The sequence below is a fragment of the Lethenteron reissneri genome, chromosome 13 (assembly GCF_015708825.2).
Source record: "Lethenteron reissneri isolate LAM-NWPU_2019-01 chromosome 13, ASM1570882v1, whole genome shotgun sequence".
Taxonomy (NCBI): domain Eukaryota; kingdom Metazoa; phylum Chordata; class Hyperoartia; order Petromyzontiformes; family Petromyzontidae; genus Lethenteron; species Lethenteron reissneri.
Genome location: NC_083791.1, coordinates 12,593,160 through 12,615,916, shown reverse-complemented (window position 1 = coordinate 12,615,916; position 22,757 = coordinate 12,593,160). Strand labels below are relative to the sequence as shown.

The 22,757-nt window shown below is 57.0% G+C and overlaps 1 protein-coding gene across 2 annotated transcripts; it reads right to left on the bottom strand.

Moving 5' to 3' along the window:
- Positions 1 to 947: 947 nt before the first annotated feature.
- Positions 948 to 20,892, bottom strand: LOC133342143 (myelin protein zero-like protein 2). 2 transcript variants are annotated; one of them, XM_061551114.1, is made up of 6 exons: positions 20,762 to 20,892; positions 7,646 to 7,806; positions 4,925 to 5,135; positions 4,083 to 4,236; positions 3,799 to 3,889; positions 948 to 3,601 (listed from the first exon to the last, which is right to left on the bottom strand). In XM_061551114.1, exons 1-6 carry the CDS (start codon positions 20,862 to 20,864, stop codon positions 3,497 to 3,499), a joined length of 825 nt encoding a protein of 274 aa, XP_061407098.1. In that variant the 5' UTR covers positions 20,865 to 20,892; the 3' UTR covers positions 948 to 3,496. The 2 variants fall into 2 exon arrangements, with proteins under 2 accessions (XP_061407098.1, XP_061407099.1); XM_061551115.1 differs by having other exon boundaries at positions 4,083 to 4,227.
- Between the last annotated feature and the right edge of the window lie 1,865 nt (positions 20,893 to 22,757).

Genomic DNA, 22,757 nt, shown 5'->3' with positions numbered 1-22,757 from the left:
TCGTTTACGTCCCTTTGTTCATGAAATTAGTTGTGGATTAGAGTTTTGAGTTGAACAATGACCCATATCTAACACAGAGAGACCCCCCACCCCCTTTCCTAATAAACATCAGGCAGCTCGCCAGCATGGGCTCAAGGAAGCCCGACTCTGTTGACGAGACACTGAGGATTGAAACCGGTCGAACGTTTTGCTTGTGAACCGAGACCGGTGAAATGATGGGCCCCGAGGAAGCTGTGCGGCTGATGGGACGTGAACAACTTACTTTGTATTATGGGGACAGGTTTGGGTAGGCGGGCGACTGGCCTGCTCGTTACCGATATTGTCCACTGCTGGATGAAGCCTTCTCACCTATGACGACAAATCACCAGGACGTGGTGCCAAGCCGTTCATTTTAATGGCTGTAAATATTAATCATGTAGAGTAGTGAACATTGCATGATGCACCGAGTGGGTGAGATCGATAAACTCACAGCTTGGCGGTTTGACACACCTGACAACTGGAGTGTTGCCATAATCATGATCCGTCTATCAACTGAAGCATGACACCCTCCCTCCCCATGCCATCAGCATCTCTCACAGTATCATTATGCAACAATCCACTTTGCTCTGACACACAAGCAGATGTAATCGCTCCATCTCCGCGGTGGTCGTTCACCCCTGGGCGTGTAGCCTCCTCTGCCTGGCACTCGTCGTTAGTCTCGATCACCGGCCATCGTTCTTTGAAGCCGTGACACGTCCTGCCCGAACCCACTCACCTTTCTTTAACAATGTGATGAAGTCTACATAACTTGTGAATGTTCGCTAATCCATGTATTCTTCTTCTTCCCGTCTGTCAGCATAAATTCAAACGCACAGTCCACCGAGCACCTTCGCACGAGCCGATCTCATCGTCCTGTTGTGTTCTTTATGCTGGCGTACGTAAAATATAACAAGCGTTTACAACTCCAGTCAAATTTAGCATAAAATATATATTTTATTGGAAGACAAACAGGCGTCAAATCATCTCAGGAACACAAGGGACAGACTGACTGCCGCTAAGACACCAAACCCAGACCCTCCAATCATCAGCAGACACCCACAGCTCGAGCACTCCAGGGTTAGGGATAGGTCCATGCGGAGGGTCGCGAGGAGATTGGTCGAAGCTGGAGGTTTTCCCCCGTGAGGTGAAGGAAAGACATTGACGGGTCCCCACCGAGGGCGAGGTGAGGGTCGCGTCGCCATCGTTTACATGATAGATCAGACCCGGACATGTTGCTCAGCCTGGGTCTGTCAAAACCGTTCACAAAACCGTAACAAGTTGAACACAGTACCACCACATTTCGGTACAAACAAATTCCCGCCACCCAAAAACAGATGCCAATTCCGAGACAGGTGGCAATCCCTCGCGTGGTGACCCAGAGGTCATCAGGGTGGACAGCAGCAGGCCGCCATCCTCCCTACTTCCCGACGGGAGAGCCTAGGCCTTCGCGAGCGTTGCCACTTCTGTAGTACAAAAAGAATGGGGCATCTTGTGGGAAGAATCTCTCACCACACTGGCAGAGGGGAGAACTCTGTGTGAATGCGTTGTCTTGTGTAATGTTATATTAGGTCTTATTTATATGCAACTGACAAAATTCCAGGACTATTAATGCTCGAAGACGACTTAAGATTTCCTCGGATGGCAGCTGCCTCAACAAAATGACGAGTGGCGACCTCAGCTGTGCCGCTGTGCCCACAATGAAGACTTGGACACGAGACCGGCCCCAGGGCTGCCCCCGCACACGCGACACCGACGCCTTTCCCCTGCACCACCCGCACTCACGAACCTCATGTCTCGCTCGTCGCCACTGCAACGGGGTTGCCCGTACGACGAGGAATATCGCATCACAAAGAAGGATGTTGCCAGCTTCGTCTATGGTGGGGGCCAATATCACCTGGTGGCTGCCCAGTGACATGAGAACCGGGGACCAGAGAACAGAGAGTTATCTCTAAATGTATCGTAAATTTGGCAGCCTACAATTGCAGTGCGAACCCAGATTTCCAAAGAGGAGATGGATTGTAAAGCAAAGTGAATGAGGATTCCTAGTGAGATATAACAAGCTAGTCGCTCTATGGTGGCTCGCGAGGGTTCTCGCCATTTCACCAGTCACATTTCGTAACACTCTCGTTTGCTCGGCAATTACAGGGGACATCTTAATTAAAACCTACAACATCGCTGCCACGTCGTAGCACGTTCTGTCTGGCCGTGAGAGGAGACCGGGACCTGTCTACCTCCGCATGCGACAAGGGTGAAAGGCCGCCGGGGTGTGTGGGAGGAAGAAAAAGGCGACCTTGCCATTGGCCCCACGGGGTCTGGTGTCTCTCCTCCGTTGGCGCCGCAAAGTTTCCGAAGAAATTCCAGAATCTGGACACGGCAACTCCTCAAAATCAGGCGGAGAGATCTCCCAGCAAAATGAAATGTCGAGACTTGGACAGTGCCGAGGCGTCGGGGAGGGGGGGAGGGGCTGGTATGAGCCCCCCACCCCTGTTCGTTACAGCTTAAGTTTACAACGCGTTGGTACGAGAGCGAGTACAGTACGGTTCGGCAATGGGCACCGTGGCTTCTCTCACGCGCAGCGCCTCGAGAGAGAGAGAGCAGAGAGCGCCTCGTTACTCACTCTCCCTGTCGTGCTCTACGCTCGCTTTAGAGTTTAACGTTCACTGCGTCGTGCCCCCCCCCCGCCCCCTTTAAACAAGGTCACGCTACGGATTAGGAATTGGCAGGGGGCGAGGGTTATAGTTCAGAGGGTTAGAGTTCAGAGGTCATGGTGGTCACAAGGCACCGGCTGCGCGGAAGCGACACTCCTGCCGCACTCCCGCCAACCGGCTAGTCGGCTCTGTACACTTAGAATCAAGACTCTTAGAAAACAAACAACTCAACAGTAAAATTATAAAAATGAAACAATGACGTATAACATTGTACAATGACATTATTCTCTTATCAACAGAAGATCTATATTCAGGGGACGTTCTGTCTGACAGTCCCATATACAGTGGTCACGACGGCCTCGGGGAACATATTGAGGAGGTGGGGGTAGAGATTTCATTGTGGGGATGTAAGGTGCAGATTGATCACGTGTTGAGCCATGAGGGGTTGAGATATCAGGGGTAGGAGGGATACCAGGTGTAGGGATACCAGGTTTATAGACCAGGGGAAGTGATATCATGGGTTCGGGTAACAGTGGAGGTTTAACACTTTGTGTTGTTATGTTCGCTGGGTGTGCGAGACACACACACTGCGGGTAAATATCCAACGTTGGCCCAACATTCCACGTTTATTGGGCTGGACCGAGAGGAAACAGTGTGCCCGGTGGTGTGTAAGGTAAGCATGGTGTGTATGAAGTCGGCTCTGTACACTTTGAATCAAAACTCATAGAAAACATGTGGTGTGGTGAGCAGTGTGGGCAGTGGGGTGGTGAGTGTTCGAGTGAGTTATGTGGCGAGCGGTGTGGTGTGGCGTGGTGTGGTGAGCGGTGTGGTTATGCCACGGAGGCTGCGAGAGGCTTCACGGTCGCATACTCCACCGAGGGAGGAGCCGACGGATGTTTGCCTGGCGGTAGATTCTCCAGGGACGCGTAGACGACCTGAACGCACAAACACACACACCGCACGTACGCACGCACCACACACAGCGCACCGTACACGCACACCGTAAACCGCACGCACACCACACGTGATGAGTACACGTGGTGAATGAGTAGTGTGTATGTATGCAGTGTATGATGAGCGGCGAGTACATGTGATGGCGAGTGTACGTGGCGAGCGAGCGACGCGTCCTCACCCGCTGCCCGTTGGGTGGGGTGGGAGGGTGCAGGTCGCGTTCCTCGTCGTGCCGGAACGGTTTCTCGGTGAGCAGCGTGTCCTGCGGGGACCTGGACGCACACAGATAAAGATCCCCCATATAGCCTCAACAGACTGTTGTGGGGCAAGTGCTGTTCACGAGACTGGCTGCCTTTGTCTGGCCACCTTTGTCTCCCAGGTACTCATTTGAGGCCGAGTCGACCTAAGGGGAGGCCCGGGACCAGTTCGGATAACAGTCACCGGTGTTGGTGTGCGTGCGCTCACCGCGTGGTGGCTGCCTTGTCGCGGTAGCCACCCCGGCGATATTTCTTGCAGACCATGGCGATGGCGGCGATGATGACGGTGAGCATCACCACCCCAGCCAGACCCCCGATCACCATGCCCACGAGCTTCCCCTCCGAGAGCGTTTCTGCTCGCACTCACACACGAGCACGCGCACACACACACGAGCACGCGCACACGAGGCAACACGCACGCACAAGCATGCACGTGAATTTAGATCGCGTGCTAGTGAGTGCACGTGCATTCAGGGTGGGAGCAGGTGAGTGAGCTGGTATGAGCTTTAGCAGATGCATGCGTGCGAGCGAGGTTTGCTGCTGCTACTCTTGTCAGGTATGTGCAGGTGAGCGTGCAGTTGAGTGTGGATCAGTGCAGTTCAGTGGCAGCAAGCGCGTGCAGGTGGGGGACCAATGGGTGAGTGTGAGCGGGGGGTGGGGGGGGGGGGTGAGTGCGAGGGCATGAGAGCAAGCAGGGGGTGAGTGAGTGGGTGAGTGCGAGTGGGTGAGGATGAGTGCGAGTGGGTGGGGGTGAGTGCGAGTGGGGGGTGAGTGTAAGTAAGCGGGGGGGGGGGGTGAGTGCGAGTGAGGGGTGAGTGCGAGGTGAGTAGGGGTGAGTGCGAGGTGAGTAGGGGTGAGTGCGAGTGGGGGGTGAGTGCGAGGTGAGTAGGGGTGAGTGCGAGTGGGGGGTGAGTGCGAGGTGAGTAGGGGTGAGTGCGAGTGGGGTGGAGGGTGAGTGCGAGTGGGGGGTGAGTGCGAGGTGAGTAGGGGTGAGTGCGAGGTGAGTAGGGGTGAGTGCGAGTGGGGTGAGGGGTGAGTGCGAGCGGTCACTGGAGAGAACGACGCGCAGCTCCGTGTTGCCCGCCTGGCCGCCCACGTCGGGCGGGTTCTGCACGTTGCAGGTGAAGGTGCCGTTGTCGGTGAACTTGGTGTCGCGCAGGGAGATGGTGGCGTCGCCGCTCTCCGCGTTGCCCCACAGAGTGAGGCGGCTCATGAAGCGCGACCCCGTCGGGTACGGCTTGCCGCCCGAGTACGTCAGGATCTGCACGAGCGACGGGGCGGCACCGTCGCCAAACAACGGCAATGTCACCCAAGGAACGCGAGTGCTAACACCGCCCCTCATCTTAACCACGAACCTAGCCCCGAATAGAAACCCGAGACCACAAACCCGTAACGACCCCGTGAGAATCGGTGTGCGGCGGTGAGGATCTGTGTGCACGGGGTGGGGCCCCAAGGGGCCAGCGCTTGCGCCGGTGCCTGACCCACACGCTGCCTGACCCTCACGCTGCCTGACCCACACGCTGCCCGACCCACACGCTGCCCGACCCTCACGCTGCCCGACCCACACGCTGCCCGACCCACACGCTGCCTGACCCACACGCTGCCTGACCCTCACGCTGCCTGACCCACACGCTGCCCGACCCACACGCTGCCTGACCCACACGCTGCCCGACCCACACGCTGCCTGACCCTCACGCTGCCCGACCCACACGCTGCCTGACCCACACGCTGCCCGACCCACACGCTGCCTGACCCACACGCTGCCCGACCCACACGCTGCCCGACCCTCACGCTGCCTGACCCACACGCTGCCTGACCCTCACGCTGCCCGACCCTCATGCTGCCCGACCCACACGCTGCCCGACCCACACGCTGCCTGACCCTCACGCTGCCTGACCCTCACGCTGCCTGACCCACACGCTGCCTGACCCACACGCTGCCTGACCCACACGCTGCCCGACCCTCACGCTGCCCGACCCACACGGTGCCTGACCCACACGCTGCCTGACCCTCACGCTGCCTGACCCACACGCTGCCTGACCCACACGCTGCCCGACCCACACGGTGCCCGACCCACACGCTGCCCGACCCACACGCTGCCCGACCCTCACGCTGCCTGACCCACACGCTGCCTGACCCACACGGTGCCTGACCCACACGCTGCCTGACCCTCACGCTGCCTGACCCACACGCTGCCTGACCCACACGCTGCCTGACCCACACGCTGCCTGACCCACACGCTGCCCGACCCACACGCTGCCCGACCCTCACGCTGCCCGACCCACACGCTGCCCGACCCACACGGTGCCCGACCCTCATGCTGCCCGACCCTCACGCTGCCCGACCCTCACGCTGCCTGACCCTCATGCTGCCCGACCCTCACGCTGCCCGACCCTCACGCTGCCTGACCCTCATGCTGCCCGACCCACACGCTGCCCGACCCACACGCTGCCTGACCCACACGCTGCCCGACCCACACGGTGCCCGACCCACACGCTGCCTGACCCTCACGCTGCCCGACCCACACGATGCCCGACCCACACGCTGCCTGACCCTCACGCTGCCCGACCCACACGGTGCCTGACCCACACGCTGCCTGACCCACACGCTGCCCGACCCACACGGTGCCTGACCCACACGCTGCCTGACCCTCACGCTGCCCGACCCTCACGCTGCCCGACCCACATGCTGCCTGACCCACACGCTGCCCGACCCACACGGTGCCCGACCCTCACGCTGCCTGACCCACACGCTGCCTGACCCTCACGCTGCCCGACCCTCACGCTGCCCGACCCTCACGCTGCCTGACCCTCACGCTGCCTGACCCACACGCTGCCTGACCCACACGCTGCCCGACCCACACGCTGCCCGACCCTCACGCTGCCTGACCCACACGGTGCCTGACCCACATGCTGCCTGACCCTCACGCTGCCCGACCCTCACGCTGCCCGACCCACACGCTGCCCGACCCACACGGTGCCTGACCCACATGCTGCCTGACCCTCACGCTGCCTGACCCTCACGCTGCCCGACCCTCACGCTGCCCAACCCACATGCTGCCTGACCCACACGCTGCCCGACCCACACGGTGCCCGACCCACACGCTGCCCGACCCTCACGCTGCCTGACCCACACGGTGCCTGACCCACACGCTGCCTGACCCTCACGCTGCCCGACCCTCACGCTGCCTGACCCACACGGTGCCTGACCCACACGCTGCCTGACCCACACGCTCTGACGCTGCGTGAGGCCACCCGAGCACCCATCACATCAAACTTCCTTCTGCACTCGATTTGGCTCTGAGAATGTACTATGTTGAACTTCTTTCGCACCGTACGTAGCCAAACCGTGCGAATCGTAGGTGCGGAATGATACAATCGACGGATCCGCAGTACTTCATCGCTGCCTGCAGTAGAGCGCGAGGGAAAGAGCTGCCCTCTGCTGTGTGGAGCAGAGGTCACCGGACATCACCTGCACTCACCTGACAACACTCCAGGACACCGAACCTGCTCACGGCCAACACCAGTGGCAATTATCTGAACCGGTCCTAGTCCTCCCCTAGGTCGGCTGAGCCTCAAATGAGTACTACCTGTCGCGGTGTGTAAACGTCACCACCGATGACTCAAATGCGGCCGAGTGTGGTGCTGGCCACCTACCCCCTCGTGTGCCGTCATAGGTGCTCGCTAACAGCACTTGCTCCGACAGTCTGTTATACGGGGGATCTTTATCTTTGCAGGCGAGTGCAGCCGTGCCGGGGGGTGCGCGACTCACGTTCTCGGTGGCGCCCCCCATCGCGGGTTTGAAGGTCCACATGATGAAGAAGCCGCTGCCGATGGGGTTGCTGCTCTTGTAGGTACAGGGGATGCGCGCCTCCGTGCCGTTCGTCACCTCCACCTCCCCGGACACGTACACCTTCATGGCGGCCACCTCACCTGCACGCACAGCACCTCACCTGTAACGAGGCTCCCACCCCCCACCTGTCCAGGTCTCCCACCCCCCACCTGCCCAGGTCTCTCACCCCCACCTGCCCAGGTCTCTCACCCCCACCTGCCCAGGTCTCTCACCCCCCACCTGCACACACCTCGCAGCTGTCACCTGCTTTGCTCTTCCTCTGGTCCCCACGTAGTCCGCACACCCGCCTGACCCACGCGACACATACCACCCGGACAAGCTCAGACACGGCTCCCACACGGCTCCCTCACGGCTCCTCCGGGCCGATGTCGCCACAACACTTACACCTTTTACGGTCGGGCAGCACAGCGAGGTGGTCAGCGTCGTGCGGTAAGCAGCCCGCCCCTCCCACGCCGCACATTCCGAGGGGGCAAGAAGAAACACGGCGTTTGTTTGGGATAATTTCCTTAGAAAAACGGCCAGCGGCGAGGGCCAGCGGCGCACCGGGCTCGCAATCCACGGCCGTCTCGTGGCGCGCCGCGGTTTAAACGACCGGGGGCGGGTTTCTTAAATCCCCTACCCGCCGCCTCCATGCACCCAGCGGGGCAAACGCGGTACCGCTGCGGTTAATCTACGATCGGAAGGTCGTGTGTGGCGGATGGCCGTCAAGCATCGGTAACTCCCAAACCTCCCAAGGCCACAGCGCGGAAGAGTAGGCCAAAGCACCCTCGACTGGAAAGGGCCTCTCCAGACCTCCCACGGGCAGGGGAGGCCCTTCCGAGGGACTTCATTGGTCGAGGCGGATAAGCGACGGTCGGATATGCGCCGTTGTGCAGGACAGCAAGGTGGTGGTCGTGAACACCCTGCCAGCGTGCATTCGACACTTCACGTGGCCTCAACATGCACATAGCCTGGCACAAGCGCCGTGGTGACGTCACCGCCACTTAGTGGCGAATGGCGGTTGTTGTTGTTGGTCGTGACCATTCTGTGCTGTACAAAGCTCCCTCCGCGCACATCTTGATTCCTCCCGCTTATTGCGCAAGCGCTCCGCAAGGAAACGGATTCACGTCCTGAAGATAGCGCTCGCATTCCTTGCAGCTTCCTGGCTAAATCACAGCCACTGTGGCTACTGGGCAGTGCGGGCGGCGGCACAGAGGTTGGCGTGAGAGCTTCCGTGATATCATGTCCCGATACGACGTGCTATTAAATTCCACGATAAGATGACGATTTTATTTTGCCTGCGTTGGGAGGTGGAGGCTTTGCGACAAACGTTGGGCCAGACCGCTGTGCACGGCCTAACCCCAAAATCCCTTCCCAGAAGTTGAAGAAGATATTATCATTACTTTTAATGAGCGTTCAGGGTTAGTGATGAGGATCATCGTTTCGGATTAGCAACATGCGCCGCTGACCTCACACACGCCGTCAATTCCGCCGCAAATAATTATATAACTCGACAAACCACGAACTCGCAACGTAATTTGCGAAGCGCTAATTTCACGGACAATACCATTTGTTTAATTCCAACGTCATGTTATTTCCTAAATACGATTAGGAAAAATCCTAACGGACGATGCGATCATCGTGGCATCGCGGCCACCTCCTCCCAACGCTCCGTGGGACTCTCGGACTGCCACCCCATGAGAGCTTCCAAGGCTCAAGGGGCCTTACCCAAACTTGACCGACCAAGCGCTACAAACCAAGATACCCGAGTTCAATTCCCACCCGAGGCAATATCTCAATCGGCCCGGGTAACCTTCCTCAACCAACCTGTGGCTGTAGAATCCCTCCGTGGCCAATGAAGTCGGTACCGTTTCGTGGGCAAGTGAGCAGCGGTTGCCCTTGACGGCTACGTTCCTACCACAGGGAAGTGGAACTTCCAGCCACTCGCTCTGCGGGCGGGCTGTAGACAACGGACGAGCACAAGAGCATCGGCGTGGCTCGTTTGGGCAGCAGGAAATCACTCCTTGCGAGTTTCTAAGATACTGGCACACGGGGGGGGGGGGGGGGCTATGGGTGGAATGGAACGCCACAGTGGGGCAAGTCTGACGTCCAGACTCTCGTAACAAGGTTCACGCCACCCTCGGGGCAACGACGACGACGACGACGACGATGAGGAAGAGTGTTGTTGGCACATCCGACTCGCCGCGGACCGAGGCGAGGGCGGATGACGCGGGAAGGTTGGATGAGCGATCGCGTTGGGTTCGGGATCATGTGGGGTTAGCGAGCACGTGGGGTTAGCGAGCGCGTGGGGTCACCCCGCCGTAGGGTGTGCCACGTCATGAACGTAGCACGCGGGCCGGCCGAGACACGGGGAGGAGACACGGAAAGGAGACGCCGCGTGGCCGTGCTGGAGAAGCGAGCGACGATTCAAACGGAGAGATTCCTGCTGCTCACCTCCTGTGGCAGGAGTGAGTTTATCTCTAGGACAATCACTGTTGTTGACTTCCCCGCAAAATGGTGCTCGATTTATCGATCCCGGAGGGAGGAATGATAGGCCGAGTCACCCCCCCCCCCCCCCCCCCCCCGCTGCTGACCAGGATTTGAACTCAACAGCAGTGGTCATAATAATGATGATAGTGACGCTGAGACTCATAATGAGGTTTAAATGCCAACAGATGTAATCAGGAAGAGGGCGTTGTGATGGGTGTGGTTTGAGTGCTGACGTAATCAACAAGAGGAGGATGTGAAGAGGAGGGTGTTGTGGTGGTGGTGAGGGTCTTGTGGTGGTGAGGGTGGTGAGGGTGTTGTGGTGGTGGTGAGGGTGTTGTGGTGGTGGTGAGGGTGTTGTGGTGATTATGAGAGTGTTGTGGTGGTGGTGGTGAGGGTCTTGTGGTGGTGAGGGTGGTGAGGGTGTTGTGGTGGTGGTGAGGGTGTTGTGGTGGTGAGGGTGTTGTGGTAATTATGAGAGTGTTGTGGTGGTGGTGAGGGTGTTGTGGTGGTGGTGAGGGTGTTGTGGTGGTGGTGAGGGTGTTGTGGTGATGGTGAGGGTGTTGTGGTGGTGGTGAGGGTGTTGTGGTGGTGAGAGAGTTGTGGTGGTGAGGGTGTTGTGGTGGTGGTGAGGGTGTTGTGGTGGTGGTGAGGGTGTTGTGGTGGTGGTGAGTGTGTTGTGGTGGTGAGGGTGTTGTGGTGGTGAGAGAGTTGTGGTGGTGAGGGTGTTGTGGTGATTTTGAAGAGTGTTGTGTTGTGGTGGTGGTGGTGAGGGTGTGGCCGGTGTGCAGGATTGCACAGGGCGGGGTGTTCCCTGTACAGTGCGGGTGTGTTTTTGTCCCCTCATCCTGTACAAGTGTCACGTGCATGCGGCCAGAGTCTATCCACTGCTGGATGAGGGCCCCTCCTTGTTGATTGTTTTCAGATGATGTTGAAAACAGTGTACGGAACACACAACATACACACTATACCGACAACACATTGTAAGAAGTATTTACACAACTCATACACAACGGCACAACACTTTACACTAACAATTAACACACCTAAATGACATATGCACACACTATTTACACAACAAATACAAAGCCATTACCAGACTGTTGGGGAAAGTGCTGTTAGCGAGCACCTATGAACGCAGGAACGGCACACGAGGGGGTGGGTGGCCAGCACCACGCCCGGCGGCCTTTGTCTTCCTCGTGGTGATGTTTACACACCGCGCCAGGCACTAATTAGAGGCCGAGTGGACCCAGCAGAGGCTCAAGACCATTTCATAAAATCGTCACTGGCGACGACGATGGCGGTGATGATGGGACTGTGAGAGTCAACCTCCAGGGACAAATCCACCGTCCCAGTAAACGCGAAACGTTGTTGGGCCAACGTTGGTCAAAACGGTTCCCACCGCGTGCCAACGTCGGCGCGACGTCGGCGCGACGTCGGCACGCTTCCTGGGCCGCTGCCACCACTGGATCGCGAGCTGCGGCGAGGCGAGCGGCGCCGCCACTTCCGTGGCCGTGGCGACCTCTGGGCCGTGACCCGCCACTAATGCCCGCGACTGGCCGTGGCCCACGTCGGCGAGTCAACACAGCGGCCGCGTTGCCGTGTGCCTCACCGCACAAGTGCGTCTAGACTAAGTTACTCCTCGTGTGCCATTACGTGGTAACGGCGCTGCTCATGCTGTTGACGATGGCGGTGGTGGTTGTTGTTGTCGTTGTCGTCGTTTTGCGTCAAGGGATGACAATGTGTCCTAGCGGTCAGCACTGGACTTGCGATCCACGCGTCGCCGTTTCCATTCCATCTCCCGGCGCGGCATTTGAAAGAATGGGGTCAAGTTTCATAAATCACCCCCCACCACCGCTCCAACCAACGCCTCTCCTCCGTGCACCCAGCAGCAGCAGCGTCAATGAGCATGCCAGAGTTGATTGGGAGGCCGCGTGTGGTGGAGTCAAGTATGGGTACTACTCCCATCTCTTCATACGCAAAACACACACAACGGACACAAATTACACAGCTCACGGGATTCATTCAGCATACACACCGCACACTGAACACCCCACCCCACACACTGCACAACAAACACCACGCGCTACACGCGCTCCGTAAACACCGCACGCACGACCCAGACTCCCCTGCACTGAACTCACCATGGGAGCGGCAATTTGCAGATGAAATGTAATTGCCCCAAGGATAATTGCAGGCGCACACGCACGTACACTCGAGCACATCCTCACACGAGCACACGCGCACATTTTCACAAATACACACCACGCACAACCACATACATACAAACTACACCACACAGCCACATACCACAGAGACAACCACACATTACTACATTAATCCACATTTACCATCGCACACCAAAATCCCACAACCATACACTATCACAACCACACACAGCCACACATACTATCATAACCATAACACATGCAACCACACAATCACAACTTCTTCACACACACGAATACTATCACAACCACAACACACACAACCACCCCGTAGACACCTATTCACACACACACAACCACACATGCTTAAAACCGTGCCATTCGCAACTCTGTGGCAGTAAATGTCACGAAGTGGCGGTGATGCGCCAGGCTCGGCACAACTTTGAGCCCACGCAGCTCCACGTGCCAGAGGGACAGACTGTGTGTCAGGATCTCTCAAGGATCTGCGAGCTCCTTGCACCGCGATCTACTCTCGTTACACCCGGGCCGGACCGTGTGCAGGCCGGACCATGTGCAGAGGCCGGCCAGAGCGCGTCAAGCCGGTGCGTGTGTTTGGAAAAGCGGTCCACAGAGAGAAGTGGAGCGACAGGGTCAGGCAGCTTCCTGCACGCACTGCGTTACGCAGCCGATTAAAAGATAATTCCCACCCCGCATGGCTGACTGATCCAGGGGAGCAAGGCCTCTGCTGCACAAACCGGAGTGAGCCGCCCTTTGCTGCCCAGGTATGGGAACTCCTCCATCCTCCTCTACACGACCGCCACCACCGCCGAGTGTGTTTTCTTTTGCGATGGCTCTCTTAGTGAGATTACAGCAGCACTCACGTGCACGCAAAGACAAAGATCCCCCGTGTAGCCTGAACAGACTGTAGGGGCAAGTGCTGTTAGCGAGCACCTATGAAGGCCGGAATGGTACACGAGGGCGTGAGTGGCCAGCACCACGCCCGGCCGCCTTTGTCTCCCAAGTGGCGATGTTTACACACCGCACCAGGTACTCATTTGAGGCTGAGTCGACCTAGGGGAGGCCCGGGACCGGTTCAGATAATCGTCACTGGTGTTGGCCGTGAGCGGGAATCGAACCCGGTTCGCAGGTTCATAGCGCAGCGTAGCGCTAACCGCTACACTACCGCTCCCCAACACACATCTATGACAACACCTATGACACAGCACTTACACAACCGCACTATTTTAGCCACAACACAACTGCACACCCCACACATCACCAAACAATAGCATTCACTCATGCAACCACACACAAGGTATGTCCACACGCACACCCCAACACTCCCATCTACCCCAGCTCGAGTCCCCTGGGGCTGTCCCTGCCATGCCCTGGGTTGTCCCTTCTGATCCCCTGAGCCTAAGCGAAAAAGCCAACACACACGCACGAAGATAAAAAATCCCCCGTGTAGCCTACATTGGTTGTTGGGGCATGTGACATTAGTCGCGAGCACCTGTCAAGGCCAGCACGGTGCACGAAGGGGTGGTGTGGCCAGCATCACGCCTGGCCGCCTTTGTCTCCCCAGTGCAAATGTTTACACAAGGTACCAAATACAGCTTATTTATTTAGGCGGAGTTGACTTGTTTTAAAAACACAAAGGCAAAGAGCCCCCTAATAGCCTTAAAAGACTGTTGGGGCAAGTGCTATTAGCGGACACCACCTATGAAAGCCCGGCACGGCACACATGGGTGCGGATGGCCAGCACCACGCACGGCCGCCTTTATCTCCCCCAGTGCATATGTTTACACACCGTATCACGTGCTCATTTAACGCTGAGTCGACCTAGGGGAGACCCAGGACCGATTGAGATATTCGTCACAGTTTTTGGCCGTGAGCAGGAATTGAACTCGGGTGACTGGTTTCGTATCGCAGCGCTCACTGCCGAGTGACACCGCGACAGACAACAGCGACTGACAACAGCGCTCTCCGCTCACGGAGGACACACCAATCATTAACGGAGGCACTGAACATGGGGGCAAAGGGCGCAGGTCCTCGCCTGAGCCTACACGCCTCTTGTGCCCGCGGTGGGTCCCATTCGAGATAAATCATTAGCCAAACGTCACAAAATTCAGGACCCTCCTGGGAAAATAAAATGTCTTGAGACTCAGGGAGAGTATATTTCATTGTCATCGTGTGACGTTAACAGCATTCTGGTGCGTGTGGTCGTGGCACCATCGTTCTCAATGCGCAGCAGGGCGATCGTCACGAAGGAGATGCCGCTCTTTTACAGTTACAGGATGCAGTGGTGTTGATAAGGGGCGATGTTGCTGCCGAGGGGTGGTGCGACCCAAGTTCAACTCCCGCTCACGGTCACCGCCGGTGACAATTCTCTGAACAGTTCTTTGGCCTCCCCGAGGTCGACACCACCTCAAATGAGTACCTGGTGCGGTGTGTAAACATCGCCACTGGGGAGACAAAGGCCGTCGGGCGTGATGCTGGCCACCCCCTCGTGGTGCCGTGCCGTCCTTTATAGGTGCTCGCTAACAGCACTTATCCCAAAAGTCAGTTATGGCTTTAGAGGGGAATCTTTGATGTTGGTGCCGTGTGTGATTCCAATGAAGTAATTTGCAATCTTGATTTGAACCTTTCGTGACTGCAGGAATCCATACTCTTTGGTTTTTTCGGTAAAGTCACGAAGGTAGAAAATAAAGTATTTCATACCTACGTGACTTTACCGGAAGAACCAAACGTCTCAACATTGGGGATGTTATTTGGTCAATACCAGAGACAATGTGTGTGGTTTTGTTATATAGCTATGAGAGGAAATCGAAGAACCCAGAGGGAACCCTCCCTCACCACTCTCACTGTGCAGAACAGGCAGAGAACGTGCAAACTTCACAGAGGGCCACCCGAGTTAGGAATCGAACCCCGGACCGAGTGTAACCACCGCCCTGCCGCCAAGTGTGTAATCCCAATCGAGCTGTCTGTGGGTAATTTGTCCCATTAAGTCAATTAGGACCGTGACGCATGGTCGTGATTGTCAACCGGGCTGTGTACATATTTCCCTGTCCAGCCCCAGGACATTGTACCCCGGTCTAGCGCTGCCCCAGAGGCCTGCGATTAAACTGAAGCAGAATCTGTCTCTTGGGTTCCCTCCGTAAACTCTTTGAAACGACGATTAGGGCCCGGTGGGTCGTCCCCACCTGTTCCTGTTGTGCACCAACCTCGCGGCACCATTGATCCGTCGCCCCCCGATGTTCGAGATAATTTGTTCACCGACTCACAACCTCCTCTCAAACACCGAGGGAGTCCAGGGCAGTGGGCACTGCCAAGCGTCGTTTCTCTGTGGCAGCCCTCGCCGTCTGCAACACGGCCATCATCATCATGGTCGTCATCGCCGCCGTCGTCATTGCCGCCGTCGTCATCGCCGCCGCAGGGCGAGTCTCGGCTTCAAGTAAGAACAGGGCACGAGAGAGAGTTGTATCTAGCAGGGGAAGCGTGGGTGAATACGTCGAGCCACTGAGACAATGGAGGAGGATAGGAAACAGCAATCGTTTAGGTACATAACAAGGAAAGGAAGGGGGGGAATGGCGAATCGTGCTACAAAATAAGCACACTACTCGCCTCCTCCTGTCCCTCCACGCACAACAATATACAGTGCGCACGTGTTTCTTACATCCCGTTAGCCACCCGGCCTTCCTTCTGAGAGCGCGTAATTTCGACAGCGCGGGTGCAACACAAGAAAAACGACTTTGGACCGGTTTCGATATTCAGTGTCTCACCAGCAAAGTCAGACTTGCGTGAAGCGATGCTGGTGAACATCTCTCCGTAGATGTGGGTCCCTAGTCCGACTACATAGCCACAATCACCGTGCGTCGTGGATCTTCGGCCATGGTGGGCGAGCAAAGCAGAGGACGACGCCAAATCAACCTACTGAGAAGCCGGCAACGCAGCTGACGAATCCCCGGATTCCACTGCCGAATCCGAGCAAGCAGTGTGCCCTCGCCGTATGGGCTCCGGGGGTTTACACCGACTCTTTGCCGTGCCAAGATCTATCACCAAACCGCGATTTTCTGGTTGCACAAGATTTCTAAATCTGGCTCAAAGACGGGGGGGGCTAATGACTCGATCATTGTGCGTGGCGTCAGCAGCACGGTTCGGCTTCTGCAGTGGCACGGCTCCTCCTCGGTGAGGGGACTGACGTTGATGAAACAATGGCCACATCCATGACCATACCACGTCTCACGGTGCTAACCCTACCCTACATGCAGTCGTCACTGGCCTACAGGTGAACTTTACTCTCCAGCCGACTCACACCCTGACCTTGACCCGAACTCTGCAGCTGAGTTTTACACTCGCGCGTGAATTCTGACGCTAAGGAGCAGTGCCTCGGACCCTATAAGAAGGTGGTGAGGCCCTTCACCCAAGCTCCCATGCAGATTTATCCTATCCCTAACCGCACCCTGTAGCAGTGGCCATCCCCCGAGCGGAGTTCACAAGAAGTCACAAACAACAACACCTCCTCCTCCTCCCGCTCCAAGTGAAAGAACCGACAACGCAGGAGTTCCCTGGCTTCGATCCGCAGAGCTTAAGGGCCACAACCCCTGAACCGCATCTGCTGCACAAACCACGGCAGCAGCCGCCATACTTTGCTGATGATCAAAACACAGAAAATTCTGAACTCGCCGACAGCGTGCGGCGACTGTGGTCACCCCCAAGAAGAGTGCCACGGAACTTGTAACGACGACCCAGTGCCCGACTCACAAATACGAAGGAGGGATCGTCACAACGATGCATCGCTCTGCTACTCCCGACACCATCATCTGGTTCAACCGCCTCCATGTAAAGTTACAGCTGCTGCTCCACATCAACCGCATGGAGAGGGGGGGGGAGTGTCTGTCTGTCTACATGGCAGTAGTGGCTCACCATAACGATACACGTGACAAATCAGACACGATACCTAACCCCATACACGAGCACAGAGCCACCTGTGCTCGTGTATGGCAGCGACACGCGTGGCCTGTACTCCAGCACTGCTGTGGAGTTCGCAGTGAGGGTTGGTGGGTCGCACAAAGATGTTGCGCAACTCCCCGTGGGCGTCGGGGAGGAGCCACGCTCTGGCTCCGTCTGTCCCATCAGTGCGGGATAGCGTGTTGCGCCCTCGCACGTGTCGGCTTTCTCCACGCTTGTATGAACATTCATCAATTGGCTAAAACGTCAAATTATGAGCAATAAACTTGGCTTGAACTAAACTTTTGTTTCATTCCCCAGGCAAGGCCCACTGAGCTATGGATCTTTTTTGGAAGCGACCTGGCCACAAATGCGAACTCAACGAAGCGGCTTACCATGTGGAATTTTAGAACAGCCAAATACTCTAAGCGCGCGTTTCTTACTGTGCAGGGAAAACCCGGAGAACCATCCACGCGCGAGAGTCACGCAAACTCCACATACGCAGCAGTAGGCGTCAGGGTGGGGATCGAACCCACGACCTCCTGCATGCGCCGCGAAGGAGTTAACATCTCCCAGCCACCGCCGGTGGTTTGCCGAGGCGCTCAACCAACAAGAGGACGACTCAACACGTGTCCACAACTCGCGGCATTTTAGACAACGGCTCTCATTCACGGCGCGCGCTGCGAGCCCTGAAACGTCGCCAGTTGTATATTTATTTTATTCAAGTCCACACTGTTATTACGGATGGGTTGCGTTATTTCTAATGTGATAGGACCACACATTTTGCTCGTGCGGTTCACCGTCTGGCTCGACCCCACGTGGTTCCTTTACGATTGTGAAATGCGATTCGTATGCATGGGGACGCTTCGTACAAAACTAGAAACGAGAATGAGCTTAGGCTGGCCCCAACCCTTGACCCTAATGCTGAAAATAGCCTGAAACCCCGAACACTTAACGAGCAAAGACATCAAGCCATGACCAATCGACTGCTGGATGACGGTTTTCCCAATTAGCCACCACCATCGCTCACGATCCTGCCATGCGAAATTCCGCGCTCGGCACCTGCACAGGAGGAGATTTAATCGCTCCATCTCCTGGGCGGACGTTATCTCTCTGGCGTGTCCCATTGCTTGGCTGCCACTTGGCCATCACCATTGACTCTCGTCCATCAACGCCAACTCCCAGCCCTCGATGTACCATCACAGGGCGAACAGTGCTGCAGTCACGGCTGCTGCCTCAACCGGCCCATCATCGCTGCGGGGTCGATAAATCGAGGGTCACTTTTTGGGGAAGACCAGCAGCGGTTGTCCCATAATAGATTTCCCTCTGCCATAAGAATGTGGAATTACCACGATTGACTCAGGGCTGTCTGTAAACAAGATGTGAGCAAAAACGTGAATCCCAATTAGATCTAACCTTTTAGATCTAACCTCGTCTAAACTCTAACCTCCATTAAAGCAGAAATGATCCCGATGCCAACTCGAACCTGATCTATACTGTACCACTTCCCTCACACCCACACCCACCACCACCATTCACGAACAACTTCCCTTACACCCACACACCCACCACCACCACCACCGCACTCCCCACACCCTCACCCACCACCACCACCACCATTCACGAACAACTTCCCCCACACCCACACACCACCATCACCACCATCACCACCATCACCACCGCACTCCCCACACCCTCACCCACCACCACCACCACCATTCACGAACAACTTCCCCCACACCCACACACCAACACCACCACCATCACCGCACACCCCACACCCTCACCCACCACCATTCACGAACAACTTCCCCCACACCCACACACCACCATCACCACCATCACCGCACTCCCCACACCCTCACCCACCACCACCACCACCACCATTCACGAACAACTTCCCCCACACCCACACACCAACACCACCACCATCACCGCACACCCCACACCCTCACCCACCACCATTCACGAACAACTTCCCCCACACCCACACACCACCATCACCACCATCACCACCATCACCGCACTCCCCACACCCTCACCCACCACCACCACCATTCACGAACAACTTCCCCCACACCCACACACCACCATCATCACCGCACTCCCCACACCCTCACCCACCACCACCACCACCATTCACGAACAACTTCCCCCACACCCACACACCACCATCATCACCGCACTCCCCACACCCTCACCCACCACCACCACCATTCACGAACAACTTCCCCCACACCCACACACCACCATCATCACCGCACTCCCCACACCCTCACCCACCACCACCACCATTCACGAACAACTTCCCCCACACCCACACACCACCATCATCACCGCACTCCCCACACCCTCACCCACCACCACCACCATTCACGAACAACTTCCCCCACACCCACACACCACCACCACCATCATTATCACCGCCCTCCCCACGCCCTCCTCCCTGTTCGCCACCATCACAGGTGAGGCTGGTGATGTCACCAAGTGTACCACCAGGTGATGAGTGCGACCAAGAACAACACACAACTCAAGAGACAGAGATACCACTACGACTGAGACACAGAGACACATACTATTAGAGACCGATACTATTAGAGACCGATACTATTAGAGACAGATACTATTAGAGACAGATACTATTATAGACACATACTATTAGAGACCGATACTATTAGAGACCGATACTATTAGAGACCGATACTATTAGAGACAGATACTATTAGAGACAGATACTATTAGAGACAGATACTATTAGAGACAGATACTATTAGAGACAGATACTATTAGAGACAGATACTATTAGAGACCGATACTATTAGAGACAGATACTATTAGAGACACATACTATTATATCAAACGAAGTCTCCCCCGTGTCCCTCCATCATCTCGTCTCACACCGCGCGTCCGTGTCCCCGCGTCTACCACCGCCTCACGCGATGTCTCCCCCGTGTCCCCCCCCTTGTCCCCCCCCCCCGTGTTCACCACCTGTGCCCCCCCCCCCGTGTCCACCACCGTTGTCTCTCGCACGGTCTCCACGCGTCTCACTCAAAATGCGCCTCCTCGTGTCTCCCTCTGTCTCCCCTGTGTCCCTCTGTCTCACCTGTGTCCCCGTGTGTCCCTCTGTCTCCCCCGTGTCCCCGTGTCTCTCTGTCTCCACGTGTCTCCCTCTGTCTCCCCCGTGTCTCCCCCGTGTCTCCCTCTGTCTCCCCTGTGTCCCCGTGTCTCCCTCTGTCTCCCCTGTGTCCCCGTGTCTCCCCTGTGTCCCCGTGTCTCCCTCTGTCTCCACGTGTCTCCCTCTGTCTCCCCCGTGTCCCCGTGTCTCCCCCGTGTCTCCCTCTGTCTCCCCTGTGTCCCCGTGTCTTCCTCTGTCTCCCCTGTGTCCCCGTGTCTTCCTCTGTCTCCCCTGTGTCCCCGTGTCTCCCTCTGTCCTGCGCGTCCCCGGGTCTCGCACCTCGGCAGTAGAGGAGGAGGATGAGGAGGAGGAAGAGGTGGGAGCCGAAGAAGAGGCGAAGGCGGGAGGCGCCATGGAGACAGGAGCACCGCGTCCCCGCCATCGTCGTCCACACCTGCGCAACGCGAGCAGCACAGACGCTCAACTCCACCCGACTCCACCCCCTCGGTCTCAACTCTACCCCTCGATCTCAACTCCACCCCCTCGGTCTCAACTCCACCCCCTCGGTCTCAACTCCACCCCCTCGATCTCAACTCCACCTCCTGGATATCAACTCCGCCCAGTGTCTCAGCTCCACCCACAGTGTCTCAACTCCACCCACAGTGTCTCAACTCCGCCCACATTGTCTCAACTCCGCCCACATTGTCTCAACTCCGCCCACAATGTCTCAACTCCGCCCACATTGTCTCAACTCCGCCCACATTGTCTCAACTCCGCCCACATTGTCTCAACTCCGCCCACATTGTCTCAACTCCGCCCACAGTGTCTCAACTCCGCCCACATTGTCTCAACTCCGCCCACAATGTCTCAACTCCGCCCACAATGTCTCAACTCCGCCCACAGTGTCTCAACTCCGCTCACAATGTCTCAACTCCGCCCACAATGTCTCAACTCCGCCCACAATGTCTCAACTCCACCCACAGTGTCTCAACTCCGCCCACATTGTCTCAACTCCACCCACATTGTCTCAACTCCGCCCACATTGTCTCAACTCCGCCCACATTGTCTCAACTCCGCCCACACAGTCTCAACTCCGCCCACATTGTCTCAACTCCGCCCACATTGTCTCAACTCCGCCCACAGTGTCTCAACTCCGCCCACATTGTCTCAACTCCGCCCACAGTGTCTCAACTCCGCCCACATTGTCTCAACTCCGCCCACAATGTCTCAACTCCGCCCACATTGTCTCAACTCCGCCCACATTGTCTCAACTCCGCCCACAGTGTCTCAACTCCACCCACATTGTCTCAACTCCGCCCACATTGTCTCAACTCCGCCCACATTGTCTCAACTCCGCCCACAATGTCTCAACTCCGCCCACAATGTCTCAACTCCGCCCACAGTGTCTCAACTCCGCCCACAGTGTCTCAACTCCGCCCACAATGTCTCAACTCCGCCCACATTGTCTCAACTCCACCCACAGTGTCTCAACTCCGCCCACAATGTCTCAACTCCGCCCACAGTGTCTCAACTCCGCCCACAGTGTCTCAACTCCGCCCACAGTGTCTGAACTCCGCCCACAGTGTCTCAACTCCGCCCACAATGTCTCAACTCCGCCCACAGTGTCTCAACTCCGCCCACAGTGTCTCAACTCCGCCCACAGTGTCTCAACTCCGCCCACATTGTCTCAACTCCGCCCACATTGTCTCAACTCCACCCACAGTGTCTCAACTCCGCCCACAATGTCTCAACTCCGCCCACAGTGTCTCAACTCCGCCCACAGTGTCTCAACTCCGCCCACAGTGTCTCAACTCCGCCCACAATGTCTCAACTCCGCCCACATTGTCTCAACTCCGCCCACAGTGTCTCAACTCCGCCCACATTGTCTCAACTCCGCCCACAGTGTCTCAACTCCGCCCACAGTGTCTCACATGAGCATAGTACTAGTATATCAGGTGAGGTGTGTACCATCAGCACTATGGAAACAAAGGCGGCCAGCCGGTAGCGCGCTGCGCTACAAACGCGACGACCCAGGTTCGATTCCCGCTCACGGCCAACCAGTGACGATTATTTGAACCGGTCCTGGGCCTCCCCTAGGTCGACTGAACCTCACATGAGTAGCTGGTGCGATGTGTAAACATCGCCACTAGGGAGACAAAGGCGACCGGGCGTGGTGTTGGCCACCCACACCTCGTGTGCTGTGGCCGCCTTCATAGGTGCTCGCTAACAGCACTTGCCCCAGCAGTCTGTTAAGGCTATACGGGGGATCTTTGTGTATATATATGTATCCCTCTACCTCTATCTGTATCTTTGTCCACTATATGTCTGCGTGCTG

Bases quoted from the DNA above. Each gene is read 5' to 3' on its own strand.
- LOC133342143 (XM_061551114.1), bottom strand. From the start codon at position 20,864: ATGGCGGGGACGCGGTGCTCCTGTCTCCATGGCGCCTCCCGCCTTCGC. The intron at 7,807-20,761 runs GTGCGAGACCCG...CTGTGCGTGCAG, and splicing joins CCTCCTCCTCTACTGCCGAG to GTGAGGTGGCCGCCATGAAG. The intron at 3,602-3,798 runs GTGAGGACGCGT...TTGTGCGTTCAG, and splicing joins CCCCACCCAACGGGCAGCGG to GTCGTCTACGCGTCCCTGGA.